Source organism: Rattus norvegicus, chromosome 8 (assembly GCF_036323735.1).
Source record: "Rattus norvegicus strain BN/NHsdMcwi chromosome 8, GRCr8, whole genome shotgun sequence".
Lineage (NCBI taxonomy): Eukaryota > Metazoa > Chordata > Mammalia > Rodentia > Muridae > Rattus > Rattus norvegicus.
In genome coordinates, this window is record NC_086026.1 from 131,908,744 (window position 1) to 131,927,445 (window position 18,702).

An 18,702-nucleotide genomic window follows, 5' to 3' on the forward strand; every position below is an offset into this window, starting at 1 on the left:
CCCAGAAGAGGGGGAGGCAGAAAAATCAAGAAATCAAAGGCAGCCTGGGCTATATGAGACTCTTTGTCAAAAGGCAAGCAAATAAAATACTGTGTAATGCCATTTTGAGTGTAACCCAGTTTCAGTGGCCCCAATAAAGCTTTCCTAAGATTCGCATGTTTACTCAAGGGCCATTTGAAGCCAGAATTAAATCCTTTTTCTACAGTCAGAAAAGCTGTCTGGCTGTTGGTTGCTTCTTAAACTTAAAAGAAGCCTGATGACATACTGAAACTTAGCCATACGGTGATTCTGTTGTGTTTTCATATGTTGTATGCACAGATGGTTGGAAAATAAATGTCCTGCCTCCCACCGAAGCTGGTGTCCCCAGCACCTTCTGGTCCAGGAGCAGGGTGATGAAGCATCAGAAGGACTCACTCATTACCTTTGCAGAGCTGGGCTGGGGCTAATTAGTCTCAGGCAGAAAGCCATAGCCTTGTGCAAGTACAGGAAGACGTTGAGGCTCTGTGTCTAGCAGCTATAACCACTGTGTGATCACCCACAAAGGCTAGGTGCCAGGGACATTCTCAGCGAGCAAGCAGCTGTAGATGTTTCTTCAGTTTGCAGTCTGCAGTTAGTGTCTACGATGTGCCCAGAGTGCATGGTGTGGCACTTAGTTCAGCTTTTCAAATCTCTGTGGTATCAGGAGGTAGGCAGTGGATTTCCAGGCTTAAGGTTTCAGGTGTGGTTTGGGAAGAGAAGGCATGTTGATCTAGCACCTTCGTCAGAAAGTGCCTGACTTGGCCACCAGTCAGGCTCTTCTGTGTTTCCGTAGGAGCCAAGACCTTTGGGAATAGGTGCACTGTTTTTTCATATTCTGAAGTAGTTGATTTTTATATCCACTCTGTGATAATGGTGGTTTATTACACTGGCTAAATGAGATTAAACACTGCATTTCTCATTTCTTGGAAATAGAGTGCTGAACTCACTCCAGAGAAGCTAAGACACTGAAAATAGCTTTTCTTTGTGAAGCAGTAACCATGGTTCCTGGATCTGAAGCTGAATTGGTTTCAAATGTAAAGCTTTATTTTATGGGGGAGGGAGAGAAGCTGGCCATCGCTCCCAACTGGCTGGCCCTGTTCTGGAGGCATGCTCCTGTCTCTGGTGGGGACCAGATGCCTCGGTCTCCTTCCTGTCCACCCCCAAACTCATCTTTGCATGACTCCCTCCTGCTTCCTGTGTTAGAAGGACAATGGCCCTTGCTTGTTCTCCACTGCCTTCTTAAAGTATTTTAAAATTGTACATAAGATTCCACTTTGTCTCGTTTGTAAAATAATGAATGTAGGTCAGGCTGTAGCCACTCTTAGCCATGTGTCCTTTTTGCTGAGTCAGCTTGCCTTCAGCCTGCCTGCCAACCCTGAAATGCCCAGGCTCTCAGTTCTGGAGGACTGTGCTCCAGATGCTAGCCAAGACCTAGCTCCCAGGCCTCACTCTCCTTCCAGCTCTGGTCTGACTTATAGAGCGCTGACACACACTACTACATCCTGGGCTAGCCGCTTCTGGTCTGTGAGGACACGGGCTCCCACTTGAGACCACACATGGAAATGCTCCATCTGCTGTGATAGTAGCCAGCTCTGACTCCCACTTGGGACCTCACATGGAGATGTTGCGTCTGTCGTAATAGCGAGCTCTGACTCTTTGAGAAGTCACAGGGGGTGGTCCATCCATCTTCCACAGTAGTAACCAGCTCTGACTCCTCATTGAGACATGTTTTTACACAGTTCCACCCCTTCTATTAAGTTGTGGTTCTCAAGCTGTGGGATCATCTGCCTAGCTGATCTTTTGTTGTGACTATTTGATTTTGTGATCCAATGAGTTTAATTGGGGTAACTTACCAGTAGCTATTACCAGTGAGGAAAATCAGTATCTATTTCTGTCTTTTTGTCTCTGTCTCTGCACCCATCCTTAACAAACACTAACCACTCTTGGGTGGTGGTATTTTATGAGTTCTTCCCCCTTACCGTGGCTGGATTTTAGGCATAGGAAATCTAGGTGGAATTGGAAGGCAGGTAAATGGATAATTAGGAACTTTCCCCCTGTCACCCGCCCAGCCACTGCCCAGCTCCTTGTGGCTCAGGATCATAAGATAAACATTTACATTCCTGCCCTCACATCAGCCTTGGGTCTGGCCACTGCTGCTTTTGTCTCCTGGGCTCTAGGTGTCCATGGTGTCCCCGTCAGGTTTGAGCTAGTCATGATATCCTGCTCTTTTGAATTTTGGGGTGGCTTCACTGTTGCCGTAGCTTCTGACCCAAACTTACATACTAGAGTATTTGTTGTGAAAATTAGATAGACATTGTGGTTTTTCAAATTTTGAAGTGTACTGATTTTTAATTTAAACAACTGTTACTTCTTGATTCAGCCTCTGAATATTTTTACATTTATTATCTTAAAATTATCATTTCTATCTTCTGCTACCTTTCATGATGCCACATTTTCACTGTTCCAAAATTGACATGATGGATATTTAAAAATATATCTTAAGTAATTTATAAAAATAGGTCAAATATCTGGAAAAATGAAGCTGTAGGAAGCATTCGCATCCAAGAAGAGGTTATCTTAGGAAATAAAAAGGGGTTATCTCAGGAAATCGAGTGCTCAGGATGTGCCACACATCCCTTTATTTCAAAAAGGGGGCCAGGTTATTATGTTGCCCAGGTTGGCCTCTTACTCTCAGTAGTTCTTTAGCTTCCTGAGTAGCTGGAATCATAGGTGTAGACCTCCAGACCTAGCTGGGCTCTAGTATATAAATGCAGGTGCCCTTTTTTCTTTAGGACAGATTACCATGTTTGTACATGTGAGCTATAGGTATAGGTTAACTTATTTTAACTGTGGAAGTCCAGTGATATAAAGAAAGCCAAGTCATTTTAAAACTAACCAACAGAGTCTAAAGTTCTTCTAGTGAATGGTTTGGACAGTCTTGGCTCAGAAGTCAGGGATAAGAAACTACGGCTATCCTTTTTTGCCACAGACCACCCAGGGGAGTATATCAGCAGAGGGACCAAGGCTTGGATTTCAGGTAGAGAACGGATTCGGGATTCGGCGTGACAGACAGACACAAACTCGAGGTGTGTGCTGCTGCAAAAAGCTTTACTTCTTGGCATAGATTTAAGTAGTTAGAACAGGTACATCATAATTGGCAATCATCCAGCTCTTATTCATCACCCCACCAAATGTCCCTTGCAAGGAGGAAAGCTGAATGTACAGTCTAGGAAACAATTCTCAGCTGCAAACAGTAGTTTAGAAAACTGCAGTTATACTGCCAGACTTGTGGACACCAGATATGCATTCAACATTTACCTTTGTTTTAATAAAGTTTAAACTCTATATTTATGGCCCCTCAGAATAACAAGGAAACTTTTGTAACCATTTTATAATTTCTTTCATTTCTTGCTCAATGTTAGTTTCTCTTTTCCTTCTAGTTAACTCTTGATAAGTTTGTTCAACTTGTTAGAACTTATCCATGATCTTTCTAAAAGAGTCACTACTATTCCGAATCATGCTAAACAAAACTTTCCCAAAAAGGGGGAGAAAGACTTTTCTGGAACAGTTATGTTCTTAGTAGCTGCAATTACTTTCTCTCCTATTTGCTGGGAACTAATGGGTGCAGCAGTTGAATTCATCGCAGCCGTTGAGTTCATCAGGACCATGATGGTGTGAGACGTTTCCGTCTCTGAACTCTCAGTTCCTGAGACATCTAAAGGTACATGACCATCTTCCCACACTGCTATATTCTTAAAATCAGATATTGTTGACAGGCTTAAAGTTGCTAAGATCACCAAGGCTAGAACACAGAAGGCACCTCCACCACAAGCATAGACCCTGGTCATCATCTGTTTGTAGGGAGACTCCAGGGACCTCCAGGAGGCCGAGCCACTCCAGGCACACGCCTCTGTCTGGACAGAAACGAAGCACAAGAGCTTCACGTCACACAGACTCCACTGGAGTGGGTGTGGCACTTTTTGTTTTGCATCGTTTGGGATCCAGTCTGTGGCTTTGCTTTTCTAAGTGCTTGAAGCCCAGAGATAATCTCATGTGCCGTATTGTGATACATGATACCTTGAGTTTTGTTTCTGAAGCAGGGTCTTAATGTGTAATCCTGGATAACTTAGAACTCATGATCTTCTTCCCTGAGCTTCCTGAACGCTGGAATTACAGATGCATGCAACCCACCGGAGTAGAGTCCACTGCCAAAAGAACAGAGACGTTTGGGCACATTGCAGTGGTGCTGGCCTTTACTCTCCATCTCTCCCACATTGTGAGTGAGATCCTGCATCAAGGGAACAGGCTCCATATGTGATCCCCAGGGCTTATGACCAGGCATCTTCCTGGTTTAAAGAAATTTTGCTTGCAGGGACGTTTAGTTCAGTGTTCTGATGGATGATAGCAAGACAGTGAGTTAAAGAAGGACCTCCCACAGGGGTTAGACAGTTGAGTTTGTTAATTTTTGCCAAGAATCTGAAATATTAAGGAAGCTTAAGATTTTTCTAACTTTATGTTCATAGACTGCTTGGATAACATGTGACCTAAGAGTATCTTTCATGTTAATTCCATCTGGAAATTAAATTAGAAATGAATAAGTTTGTTACATAAATCTAGACTTTGTGTGTGTGTGCGTGTGCGTGTGTGTGTGTGTGTGTGTGTGACAGTGTTTCTCTGTGTTGACTTTATCTAAAAATCAGGACAGCGCCTAATAGAATGTTAGTGGGCAGGAACATTGGAATAATGTCATTGGTAGTTTTGACAAAGACACCAAGTGGTGATTAAGCTCCCCTTTCTGCAGAACAGTTACACAACTAACGTGTTCTTCCCAGGAGCCTGAGAGAATGCAGTGCAGTATGAGCAGAATGCACTTGTAGGCCTGGCAGTATGGAAGAACTCCTGAATAACCTAGACTAGGGCTTTTTAGTTCCTGGGGGGTAAAAACCAACACAGGAGGACTGTGTCATCTGCGGATAAATCAATATTCCCGAGCAGGTCTATGCCAAGGGTATTTGTTTCATGAGGCTTCCTGGCTCCTGGGGACTGAAACCCAGCTTAGACCAACTTCAGCAAAAAAGGAGTTTGGAGGTTTATTTTTTTTTGTTGTTGTTGTTTGTTTGTTTGTTTGTTTTTAACAGATTCTGGTAAAACTCACAGGATCCAAGGAAATGTTGCAAGAGCCCAGGCACCGTGGGTACTTGGACCAGGTCCTTGAGGTTCTTCTGAGTGAACTTGGACCCACCTCAGCTCCCATTCTGCTTTTTCAGATGTCACTGTGAGGTTGATTCACACTAAGAATTCTTGTGGGTTCCCATCACTACAGCAGCCAGCCTAGCTGCAGACTAGTCCAGGGAAGGGTCCAAACCCATGCTTTCCTTCTCTATCAGGGAAGGGTTTTGAAACTGGCCATCCACACCAAGACTGAGTGAAGCTTAAGAGGAAGCAGTTTCTGAGAGGGGCAGATGCTTTTAGGGAGGATGGGACACTGTATAGGTGAGCCATATTTCATGGGAGGAAAGAGACTATATGCCCCAACTGGGTTGGGGTATGTCTAGTCATGTTTCCAAAGCTGTGCAGAATAGATTCACTCAGCAAATGTTAGAATTCTGTTTTAGAGATTTGCATTCATCATACTTAGGCAGGAGTGAGCTTCTGGTAGACAATAAGGGCAAAGGACCCATGGTGAAAACTATAAACCTCCCATATATGCTACAGCAGGAGGGGGCATTAAGATCAAAAGGAAATGTAAGGGTTAAAAAATTAAACCAAGAGCACTAAAAAAATAGAGACAATTATACTTGCATCTGGATATGAGCTGTCCAAGTGGACCATAAGAGACAATTAGGCTTCAAGAAACAAGGCCACTGATAACGGGTTGGCTGGCTAGCTTTCATAAGACCTTTCCCCTTTGGGAGATACGTGCTAGATACTGTTGCTTATTACATATTCTTGCTTTTAATGCATTGCTTCTAATGCAGCTAATTATAATAGCCCAAGGTGTGTAGTAAGGAGGGCTTATAACAAACCAGCCCAATTTCAGGAGAGAGATCCCAAACTATAACGAAGACAAGTCAATAACCAAGACCACTGCAGCTGCTTCTTGGTAGCTGTGAGAATGGAGAGAGCCCCATACAATAAACAGCACTTGGGATACCCAAGAGGTCAGAAGTAGCAACACCAGCTGGCCCCTGACCAATGAATGACATCAGTCAAGACGAAGACTAGCATAGTCAGGGAGCCAAGTTAACAGCAAGACACCTGAAAAATGAAAAGGATGTGACCCTGACCAAAGTAATTGGCAGCTTAGCAGACCATCATGGTCAATAAGCCTGCATAAGAGTTGGACAGAGGGGCCCTCAACTACTCTTAACTGGGGGCAGTGAATGAATATCAGATGATTATTATATTGGTTGGCCTGGGGGGACATGCTGTGAATATGTGGGCCTTCCCCTGGTTTTACCCATGAAAACCCAGAGAATTAACCATTCTCAATTGTGATTACCTCAGTCTTTTGTCCAGTCTCTGTTATTGCCTATAAGAACCGGGGCAAAGAAAATAGTTCTTCTGTTTTGGAGACTCCAACCTCCCTCTTGAGAGTTTCTTCTCACTTTTTCTTAAGTTCTTAGTTGTTTTCTGATAAGTCTTAATAAAGCCAGCTCTCATCTTACATACTCCCATGAGAATCTGTGTCATTAATTTTCATTGGCGTGTGCACTGGCTGGATTTGTGTGTCAACTTGACATAAGCTGGAGTTATCACAGAGAAGGGAGCCTCAGTTGAGGGAATGCCTTCATGAGACCCAGCTGTAAGGCATTTTCTCAACTAGTGATCAAGGGGGACAACCCAGCTCATTGTGGGTGGTGCCATCCCTGGGCTGGTGGTCTTGGATTCTATAAGAGAACAAGCTGAGCAAGCCAGGGGAAGCAAGCCAGTAAGTAACATCCCTCCATGACCTCTGCATCAGCTCCTGCTTCCTGACCTGCTAGAGTTCCAGTCCTGACTTCCTTTGGTGATGAACAGCAACACGGAAGTGTGAGCTGAATAAACCCTTTCCTCCCCGACTTGCTTCTTGGTCGCGATGTTTGCGCATTAATAGGAACCCTAACTAAGACAGTGTGAGACAACAAACAGCACTGGTGTACCAGGCTGATTGGTGTGTGTGTGTGTGTGTGTGTGTGTGTGTGTGTGTGTGTGTGTACTTGAACATCCAGCATCTTAGGTCCTTAGGTTATGCACAACTGTGTTGTGAAAGGTTCCATCACACTCAGAAACTCTGCATCAGTACTTTTGTATTTAGTACAGGTGCCTGTGATGTAATGTTAAATGAAAAAGGCAGGTCATGAAATATTTGTGTATGACTAGTTCTATTCCCTTAAAATCACACATTCCTATATATGTTTGGATGAATACTTAGCCTGCATGTATGTCTGCACTGTGTGCGTATAGCACCCACAGAGGCCAGAAGAGGGCATGGGATGCCCTGGCGCTGGAGTTACACAGTCGTTAACCACCCCATGAGTTTTGGGAATCAAATCTGGGTCCTTTGGAAGAACAGCTAGTCTCTTAACCACTGAGTCATCTCTTCACTTCTAACTATATTGTGTTTTTAATTTGTACAACAGCAAATGAAGAAAAAATAAATCTGTTTCTGGTTGACTCCAGAAGTGTTCTGAATATTGGAACTTGGAGAGGGCAAAAAATCCTTGAGCACACAGATAAACACTGGAGAAGCCATGAAAGTTAAACACGAAGCTGTCCTTCAGAGGAAGGAGATGTTTACCGTCTTCCTCCTGGAATGCTGAGGACGGATGTAGTTTACAACCTGGCTATCCTTTGTCATCTACTGAGCTAACCCCCATCCCCTAGTATTTATGCCTCTCTTATCCCAGATCCTTTGCCCCTAAATTTTGAGCATTGCTTTAGGTCATAAAACCCACTCATAGGAGAGATGTCACATGTTCTTAAAACAGCCTAAGTGACTTCTTTGTATCTTAGGTTCAGGCCAATCCCGACACCCACAGGCATTCTCCCTAGACCTTAAATCATGGGCAGTATCTCTAAGTCAACAGAACTCATCCTTGTGAGGAAGCCAGATATGCTTTGCAAAGAATTTCAATGTAAACATATCTTAAGTTCTGCTATACTCATGGGACTGAATTAATTGTTATCAGAAAGCTTTTTTTTTCTTCAGAATTCTTCTATGCTTAAATATAGTCAAAATAAAGCAACTGGTGTCAGACTCTCAAAGTTTGGCCCAGCACCAGGTACTGAGGTTGGGCTGAATCAAGTTTCATTCTCTCCTTACCTAGAACATCTGTTTCCCTGTCAGCTGTAAAGCCTGCAGGGACAGCCTGAACCATCTACCTACCCCCAACCCCCACCACAGGAACTGACCTATTAAAGTCATAATTAAACCTAAATGTGGCTGGTGACTGCCACATCAGAGAGCAAGGTTCCATAACTGGAAAATTCTGGCAAGAGATGGACATTTTAAAACCCTTGGCATTTTATTTCTCTGAGAACAAAGTCTCCCTGGCTCTTGGTGTTATTGTTAAGCATGATCTCACTATGTAGACCAGACTTCCCTGGAACTCACAGAGATCTGCCTGCCTCTGCTTCTAGAGTGCTGGGATTAAAGGCAAGCCTGGCAGGGCAGGGTCTTTTAACCAACCCTAGCTCTCCAACCTGTTCCCAGGGTTTTTATTTCTACCTTCAGAGTTGTGGATAGAGGGGGGCTTCTATATCCACTGGCGTTTATGTGGGTCCTGGGCATCCAAACTCCCATTCTCTTGCTTCGGAGGCAAGCACTTTAATTACTGAGCCAACGCATCTCCCAAATCCTGTTTAATGAACTAAAGTTTACTCTGAGACACCCTGGAGTGCCTTTTCCTGAGCCAGTGACATGTTTCAGTCAAAAGACAGTGTTCTAGCCTTCCTCTTGGCCAACTTTTTTCATATGTGAATTGTATAAGGCTTATATGAAGTTTTCTGGATATCTCAAACCATTACTCCCACCTCACTGTCCAGGTATGAAGATGCCTCAGGTGTTATGGGATGATTGATAGAGATTCTGCATCTGGAATATGCAACTTGGAATATGTTCTTTGAAGAGTTTGTAGGGCAGAGAGTTGCTCTATCATTTTCTCTGAAAACTTCCTTTAGGCCAGACTCCTGAATCCCTGTTAACAGGTTTCTGTTAAAAATGAAGGAGGGTGATAGGCAAAGGAAGGAGGAATCATGACCAATGTCTGTCCTGGGACAGAGGTACCATGTGAAGAGGGCAGCCTGCTAGGGTCAGGCAGCGGGAGGAAGGTAGCAGAAGAAAAGCTGTTCCTTCCTGGTAAGGCACGGCTCCTTTCACAAACCCATTTTTATTTTTTCTCTTTAGTTCTCACTTTGCTCTGTTATATCAGGTTATCAACCCCATGGGGTGGGATGCGTTTGGATTGCCTGCTGAAAATGCTGCCATAGAGAGGAATTTGCACCCAGAAAGCTGGACCCAAAGGTAAGTATTTAAGACATACTCAAGTACTTACACATAGAGAAATCTTTTAAAAAGCTTTTAAAGCCTATGCACAAGAGAGAACAGAAAGCAAAAAAGAACACAAAACAACTACAACACTGGCAAATTGCCAGGATGTAAACAGACAGGATTGTGTGCACTGGTGTTTGTCTAGCTAGTTAGTCAGTTATGGGGAAGGTGGATGTGTCACAGTGCACATATGGAGGTCGGGACAGTTTGTGGGAGGAAGCTCTCCTCTTTCATCATGTGCACTGTGGGGAATCAGACTCAGGCTGTCAGGCTAGGTGGCAAACACCTTCACCGTTGAGCCACTGCAGCTCCTGACGCTTGCCTTTTAGTCCTGTAATCTGGAGAAGTACAGGAGAAGATGGTGTGTTTGCTTATTCAGGTGTTGTTCAGATGCTTGTTATGTAGAACTTTCTTTCTCGGAGCATTTACCTTCATGGAGGAAACGAGGAGGAGAGAATTGCATTTGTTCAGTTTCAACAGTGCTTCTTGGCTGCAGGACCTGAGTCTGAACCATAGCCAGATGCCACATTCTGATTTTCTATGAAGATTAAATTTTTGTTTTCTTCATTTAAAAGCAAGGAGCAACTTAGTAAGATATATAGCTACTCAAGGCTGGGTGTGGCTTTCCCTTACTGCCCCATGGCCCAGACTTCCTAGCCTTCTCCCTGCTACTCAGGTACTGAACACCACACATCTTCTGGGACCCTGCATCATCTCACTCTTCAGATGTAGGACAGTTCCAGGCCTGCCTGTCTTTGGAACCTTCACTGCCTCCTCCTCTTCCTCCCGTTTCCTCTCTTCCTCTCCCTTCCCCTCCACTGCCCTCCCTCTTTCTCTCCCTTCCCCTCCCCACCCCACTTTTTGTGTAAAATGCATTCACATGAATGTGCCCAGCTGAGCATATGTCTCTTCCTGTGTCACCTTACTGTCCTGAGCAGGGTCTCTCACTGAGATGGAAGCTCACCACTTCAGCTCGTCTGACTGGTCGGTGAGCTCTCAAGACCTGCTTGGCTGTGTCTGCCCCAAGGCAAGCCATGCCTGCCCTTTACAGAGATAGTGGGACTTGGGTTCTTGCACTTGTGAACCCAGCAGCACCCTTCCACACCCCCATCTCCCCGGCCCCTTTACCACCTTTTCTACCCAAAGCTGCATGGCAGCAAACTCACTGTACTCTCTATCCATAATATAATTAATTCTACATTAATGGAAGTGATCAAAAAGAAGAAAAAAGGAAATGACAACTCTAATAAATAGATCAAGCATGGCATGAGCTGATCCAGCAACAAGAATTACAAATTGATCACTTCTCCCTTATCCAGTTGAGAGCAGTTTTAGGTTCTGATAGATGGAACACTGTGTTATTTGTTTTTAATTTCCCCAGTTTATACGTAGAGAATTGTGTGTGTGTGTGTGTGTGTGTGTGTGTGTGTGTGTGTGTGTGACATTTGCACACTCAGTTCTGGGGCTTACACACACCAGGCAAGAGCTTCTTCCACTGAGCTCCAAACCACCCAACGTGTAAGGGTTTGTTTTTGTTTTTGCTTTTAGTTGCTTTCAGACTTGCTTCTTGACCTAACGGTGTAGAACACAGACATATGGAAAGGCCAGGGTAAGGCCAGGGTCACACATCAAGAGGTTGGTTGTTAGAGTGGCCGTGGGAAGACCAGAGTGGCACCTCGTAGATGGGCAAGTCCAGACCAGGGGTGTCTGCTAGCATACTGATATTGTACTAATTCTTAGGGATTGGTTTTTTCCTCGCCAGGGCAAAGCAACAGTTAAACATCCGTGACTGAGCTAAAGTTTTTAAGTTTTCTAAAATATTCTTAAAATGTAGTTTGTCTGTGGTCCTGATCCCCTCTCAAAGTCAAACTTGCTTCCCTTTGTCTCACAGCAACATTAAACACATGAGGAAACAGCTGGACCGCCTCGGCCTGTGCTTCAGCTGGGACAGGGTGAGTCAGCTTTTCTCCCTGGGGCTGTGTTCAGGGAAGGGCCTGATTGAGTGGGGGGAAGAAGAAGGAAGTGACAGATGTCTGGAGAGAAGGCTTAGCACTCCACAAATACAAAACAATCCAGAGTGGGTATTTTGCCTGCATGCAAATAATTTTCTGTGGGATTAAGCTAAGAGAGCTAACTTCTTTTTTTGACTTCATAATGGGTTGGGCCGTGTGTGTGTGTGTGTGTGTGTGTGTGTGTGTGTGTGTGTGTAGCAAAGACTTTGCACAAGGGTTTCTCGCTTACAGCAACAGTTTAAAAGGATTATTGGAATAAACATAAAAGTGATTAAATGTTAACCTGCTGGTCCTTTGGGTGATGGACTGGCCATTTGTTTATATTTCGTTCTGAATTCAGAATTGGTATGTACCAGCCTATGGTGATTCTGGCACGTACAGTCTTTGGTGTGTGACTCTTCCAAAAAGTCACACACCATGTACCTCAGGGTCATGCCAACCGTGAAAGGAGATCTTCAGAGGCCCAGCCCAGGCCTTGGAGGCGTAGGCCGCTGAGTAAGGGAGACTACTATTTGCCCGTGAGTGAAAGGTCTCTTTCATGCCATGATCCCTCTCAGCACTCACTCACTCACAGACTGGGTGGGGTTTTACTGAAGCACTGGGACCCTTCCTTTCCCCATAACCTCTGGAATGAGATGAGTGCAGTGGGAAAAGACAAAGGTGGTGTAGTTGAAAAGGCCTTGGCTTTTTGGTTTTGGTTTTCTTTTCCTGCTTCAGATCATGTTGCCTTGCACACCCAGTGGCGATTTGTTGGCAGAGAGTAAAATGAAAGGCCATCACAGAGCGCCAGTCCCTCAGGGGTAGCATTCATGGTTTCCTTAAGTGTGTGTGTGTGAGTGTGTGTGTGAGTGTGTGTGAGTGTGTGTTTATGTGTGAGTGTGTGTGAATGTGTGTGTGTGAATGTGTGTGTATGTGCATGTGTATGTATGTGTATGTGCGTGTGTGTGTATGTGTGTGTGAATGTGTGTGAGAATGTGTGTGTATGTGTGTGTGAATGTGTGTGTATGTGTGAATGTGTGTGAATGTGTGTGAATGTGTGTGTGTGAGTGTGTGTGTATGTGTGTGAGTGTGTGTGTGAGTGTGAGTGTGTGAGTGTGTGTATATGTGTGTGAATGTGTGAGTGTGTGTATATGTGTGTGAATGTGTGTGTGTATGTGTGTGTATGTGTGTGTATGTGTATGAGTATGTGTGAGTGTGTATGTGTGTGTGAGTGTGTGTGTTGTCCAGCCCCAGCCCATAATTATTTTCTAATTAGAATTTTTTAAATAGGTATATGGGTGTTTTATGTGTATGTCTATACCGTGCACTTGCCTGTTGACTGTGAAGACCAGAAGAAGGTGTCAGATGCCTCGTAATTGGAATCAGAAATGGTTGTGGGTGCAGGAAATCAAACATGGGACTTCTGGAAGAGCAGAAACTGCTCTTAACTGCTGAGTCATCACTTTAGCTCCTCAAATTCAACTTTTTAAAACAGTTGTGGGAGGCTCTTGCAAAGAATCAGAGTTTAGTTTTGTCTTAGTCAGGGTGCTCTAGAGTCACAGAACTTATGGGTAGTCTCTATAGAGTAAGGGAATTTGTTGATGACTTACAGTCTGTAGTTCAACTCCCCAACAATGGTCAGCAGCAGCTGTGAATAGAAGTCTAAGGATCTAGTAGTTACTCAGTCCTACAAGGAAGGCAGGCAAAGAAGAGAGTCTTCCTTCTTCCAATGTCCTTATGTAGATCTCTAGCAGGTGAGTCCCAGATTAAAGATGTGTACCACCATGCCTGGATCTGGGATTTACTTTGTCCCAGATGACCTTGAACTTAGAAATCTCCTTGCCTTAGTCTCCTGGCATTCATAGCCACTTTGCCTCAAGATCTCCATGCCAAGATCCAGGTCAGAAACTTGTATCTCCCGGCCTCAAGATCAGGATCATGGGTGAGCCTTCCAATTCTGGAATGTAGTTCATTCCAGATACAGGCAAGTTGACAGCCGGGAATAGCCACTACAAGTTTCTAACATCCACAGGACAGCTCACAACCAGGGGGAGCTGATCCTTTCTGAAGGTACAATACTTATGTGGTTTACTTACATACAGGCACACAAAGCACTTAATACATATAAAATAAAATTAAAAATTAAAACCATAGTTATAAGTATCCCTTTTTTGTGATTTCTTACATTTGACATTTTGTTTTCTTTTTTCTCTAGGCATATGAAATTATCAGTCCTAGATTATATTCTGCTAAACCATAGCCATAAAGTTTTTGTTTGCTTGTTTTTAGCAACACATGCTAGATATAACCACTAAAAATATAAAATAGCCTTTTACATTTTCCACTTTTGTTATAACCCTGTTGTCAGAAATTTTAGTTTTTGTAAATGAGGGCACAATGAAACTGTGGTTTCTGCTCCATGGGTAGAAAGAAAGGTTTATTGGGGATCAGACAGCCAAGGCTATCTCTCATGGAGGGAAGGGTGGCAGAGAGAATTGAAAAATGGCAGAAAAAGCAATTGGATTTCACCTGACAGTTAGCAGGGTGGGTTGCATTGCTCTTGCATGAGGTCAAACAAACCTTGGAACTGCTGTCCCAGGACACTGCTGTCCTGGGACACTGTCGGTAACTGCAGAGCCGCCCGCTGCACATGAGTAGGAGCCAGGACAGCCAAGCCGCTGTGCTGTGCAGAGCCTGTGTTTGTACCAGGTCAGGGTTTACAGTCTGGATAAGGCTGGGTGTCTGCCGAGAACATCACTGATACTTTACAGCTTGAAAGCTACTAAGAGTGTTGGCTGTCTATACCTTACAGCCTGGTAAGGCCCAGTTGCCACTGAGTGCTTTGTGGCAGCCATGCCCTTTGTCAACTCAAGCATTTTTGTTTCTTTTTCTCTTGCTTTCTCATCTTGGCGTAATTCCATCAGTAAAGAATTCAGGAGGTTCGAGAGGTGACTCAGCAGGTAAAAATGCTTGTCATACAATAATAAGGTCTAGAGTTTGAATCCCAGCACATATATAATTCGTATAACATGAGTCTTACACACATCTGCAACCCCAGATAGAGTGGGGTAGAGACAGCGTGATCTCTTTGGCTAGATTCTAGCCCAGCCAGCAGAATGTGAGTCCCAGGTCCAAAAACAGACCCTGCCTTAAGGGAATAGGCAGAAAGAAATAGAAGAGGATACTCGGGGCTGGGGATTTAGCTCAGTGGTAGAGCGCTTGCCTAGCAAGCACAAGGCCCTGGGTTCGGTCCCCAGCTCCAGAAAAAAAAAAAGAGGATACTCAGTGTTCTCTTCTGGACTCATATGAATGTCTAGGTGCATCTTCCTGCACACATGTGTGTACACATACATGAGGGGAGTGTTGGAAAGAAGAGGGAGGGTAGGAGGGGGAGAAAGAGAGGGCAGGAGGCTGGGGGGACATGCTTTGGAATAGCAGTTTACACATTTTGTATTTCCAGGGCTGTATTGGGATTCTTCATGCCATGGGCTCATTTGTTTCAGCCTTTCCTCCCCCACTGTTAGATGGTGATTACAGTTCAGGAATAATGTCCTCTTCATCCCAAACACACTGCCCCTGCCTGAGTTCATTTTTAGACACCATGGTTAAGCTTACAGAATGAAAAGTCATTATTACTTCAAGGTCCTGGCTCCTTATTTTTGCATCTGACGAAACATCAAATAAGGAAGATTGAAACCCTAGACATAACAAGGCCTACAGGGTAGCAGATACATTCTTAAATAAGGGGTTTTTGTTTATTTGTTTGTTTTTTGTTTATCTTAAAAAGTACTTTGAAGCAGGTAAGTGCCTGACAGCCAGGTTGGGGAGAAGCTTCCATTGTGAGAGCGCAAAGCCAGTTGCCTTGACAACATGTGGCAGGCACTACAAGCATTTGACTAAGCCAGTCTCCTTTTCGGTCCTTACAAGTGAAACCATTTGTCTGTTCAATCTCTAGCTCTGGGTTTCTGGTGTTCCCTTAGAAGAATGAATGCCTCCTGTAGGTGTTCCCTGTACTCCAAACTCACCTTCAAGGGGGCAAGGTGGAACCTTGGAAGTGAATTTGCTGTGTGTCTCTAGATGTTTCAGTCATCCTGAAGTTCTGACCATGTCTTGGCACATGTACATGTCCAGCTAGGCCAATGTTTACCAACCAGCCACTTCTCTTCCTCCACTGGAACCCTCGCCAAAACAAAACAACAAAGAAACAAACACCCCCAAATTTCTAGGTTAGGAGCCGGGAAAATGTTGAGTCACTAAAATGCTTGCTGTACAAGCACAAGCACCTGAATTTGGATACCCAGCACCTACATTACAATCGGGGTTAGGACGGGCATGGAGATAGAAGGATGCCTGGGATCAGCCCAGACAAAATGATAAGCTCAGATTAGTGAGAGACCTTGTCACAAACATAATGGAGAGTGGCCAAAGATGTCCGTCATCTCTTTTCTTGACATGCACATATCTGAACACAGACATGAACATAGACCCTACACACACACACACACACACACACACACACACACACACACACACACACACACATTGCTGGACTATTAGGTATTTTTTTTAATGACTTTTTTTTTAAGTTTATGGTTTCATTTCTTGGTCCTTGTCTCAGGTAAAATTGTTCACACTGTGGCAAGTTTCTCCAACTCCTTGCTTAGTGGAAGCGCATGTAGCTTCTGTGGCTGCCACTGTTGCTTTGTGGCCTGATAAAGAAGGTGTTTGCTTCTAACTCCTGACACTCAACCATGCCTGAAAAAAAAAATGCCTTTACATTCTCAGGAAACCTAGAGAAGCACTTGTGAAAGTATCTGTTGGAAGATTCTACCCTGGTGAACCTAAAAGTTTGAGAATGTTTCAAACCATACATTCTATCAGTGTTCCTTCCTTTTAGAAATATGGAGTGCTGGCCTCTACCCACCTAGACTGACAATGAATTGCAACTGAAACTAATTAATCTCCTCTGTCACTTTATGGAGGGCGTTCTGTCCCTAAATGTCAAGTTAGCAAAGCTGTGCTTTGTTAGAGTACCTTGATGAAATTGTTGTCAGTTGGCAAAGAATACTTACCAAGAAATGTACCAAATTGTTGCTTTTTGTCTGCATATGGGCAGCTCCTAGGACCTTGAGTACTATGGGTTGGAGAAATTGTCAAGATACCAGGTACATGATAAAAGTCATCTATCTCCCTCCTCTCTCTCTCTCTCTCTCTCTCTCTCTCTCTCTCTCTCTCTCTCTCTCTCTCCTTCTCTCTTTTTCCATCTCTCTCCCTCCCTCTCTCCCTCTCCCCTGCCCCTTCTGAAAAGGAGCTATTTGCAATAAGGAAGACAGTGTCTTCAAAACTGTAGGCCCCAATCTCCCTGCTGTTAATATTCTAAATTTTCTTTTAGAAATGTAGAAGTGAACCTTTCAAATCACTTAAGAACTTAACTTGTGGCCTTGGATTGGAAAGCAAGACCTTTAAGAAAAAACCACACACTGTAAAAGCACAGTCGGTGCCTGGCATTTGTCAGTTTTGGTTTTCTTTAAATGTTCATTTTAAGCCTAAAGATAGTCCTGAGTGGAAGAACATAATCACATGAAAATGAGTGCTTAGACAAATTACTCTGATATTAATACCTTTTCCTTCAATTCTGCAAAGGGGTGAGCAGGAAGAAACAGGAGATGCAGATAGAGATGGAAACTGACAGATTTCAGAAGGAAGAGGAACACAACAAAGAGGCTAGGGGAAGGCCACAGGGGTTTCAGTAAGCCTGGCTGAAGGACTGGGAATGATGGTCAGGAAGGGAGGAGGGAGGCCACATAGCCTAGTGTGGTCCTGACAATGTCTGTCAGGAGTCAGGGAAAGATGCAGCAGGACCCTGGCCTCAGAAGCTGTGAACGTAAAGGTGTCAGCAGGCTTGCTTCTCTTTACCCAAAGGGGAAGATGGGAAGGAATGGGGTAGACAGGCATGGATGAAATGTTGAGGAAGATGGTGAGACCGTAAAAGTCCTCAGAATTCTCAGAGGTGGAGGAAAGGTCATCTTCCTGGACCTGAGCCCAGCAGTGTAGAGCCAGACCTGGAATGCCAGCTCTCCCTGTCATTCTCTTCTCTGGAAAGCGCTCTGTGAGTCTGTAGAGTTGAGTTATGAGTGAGTGCATGTGCATAGTGGCAGATCCATTTTTTCCCTCTAACCCCCTTGCCTACTGGTGAGTGTCTTAGCATAAAGACCCATCAGCTGACCTGGTGGCAGTGGTGGCACAAGCCTGTAATCCCAGCAATCAGGAGACAGAGGCAGACAAGTTTCTCTGAGTTTGAGGCCAGCCTGGTCTACAGAGTGAGTTCCATAACCCAGCAGGTGACCTTATTTGGTGTCTTCTCACTGCTGAATTAAAGAGGGCAGAAGTATACTGATGAGCCAGTATGACATCAAATCATTGTGTCTCCTTCCCAAAGGGTTCTGATCTGGAAATTGCTAATGATGAACACAGTTAGTTCTCCATTTGTCTTTGGGGTTTTGCAGACTGTGCACACAGATTTCTTAAATCACTGTACAGTGTGTTAGGGAAGCTCTTCTCAGATGAACTGCTGTGAATAAACCAGGAGCAATGATATACTCCATTCTTTAAAAACATGCTTTATTTATAAAATTATCTAACATTCTGCCTTAGGCCAGAGTTGCTTTACCTTGCTTTGTTTTGTAAAAGAGCATCATGCTGTAGATCAGGCTAGCCTGAAACTCACTGTATAACTCAGGCTGGGCTCACATTCATGGGAATTCTCCTGCCTCAACCTCCTGAGTATGGAATTATGGGTGCATGTTACCACATCTGGCTTTGACTGTTTTGTCAATATGATGACCCTTAACCCCTGGAATGAATGTTTTGTTTAATGAAGACTCATGAGCCTTCAGTACACACCTGAGGGGTTGACAGTATTGGAAAGTCAGCTTGATCCTCATCAGATCCCTTCATTCTTACAGTGGTTGCAACATCTGTGTCAGAAAACACTATTAAGGTCAGAGAGAGTCATCTGATTGCGGTGGTCCAGGTCATCCAGGGCTGGGGCTTCTGCCTGTAGCCCTGCACACCTCCATTTCCTCAGAGTCTGACAGAGTGAGAAGTGCATAAAATTTAGGAGCATGAATAACAAGTCTAGACAGTCTGCACTACATCCTG

At 44.2% G+C, this 18,702-nt stretch overlaps 1 protein-coding gene across 3 annotated transcripts in view; it reads left to right on the top strand.

Annotated features, from left to right (window-relative positions):
• The window catches only part of Lars2 (leucyl-tRNA synthetase 2, mitochondrial), a 96,139-nt gene that overhangs the window by 21,016 nt on the left and 56,421 nt on the right, over positions 1-18,702 (top strand). For 2 of the 3 annotated variants that reach the window (XM_063265860.1, NM_001413842.1), the window contains exons 4-5: positions 9,432-9,523; positions 11,442-11,502. The exons of the other annotated variant lie outside the window; for it this stretch is intronic. In XM_063265860.1, coding sequence (XP_063121930.1) covers positions 9,432-9,523; positions 11,442-11,502 — 153 coding nt within the window. The remainder of the gene's footprint in view (positions 1-9,431; positions 9,524-11,441; positions 11,503-18,702) is intronic. 3 annotated transcript variants of the gene reach the window in all.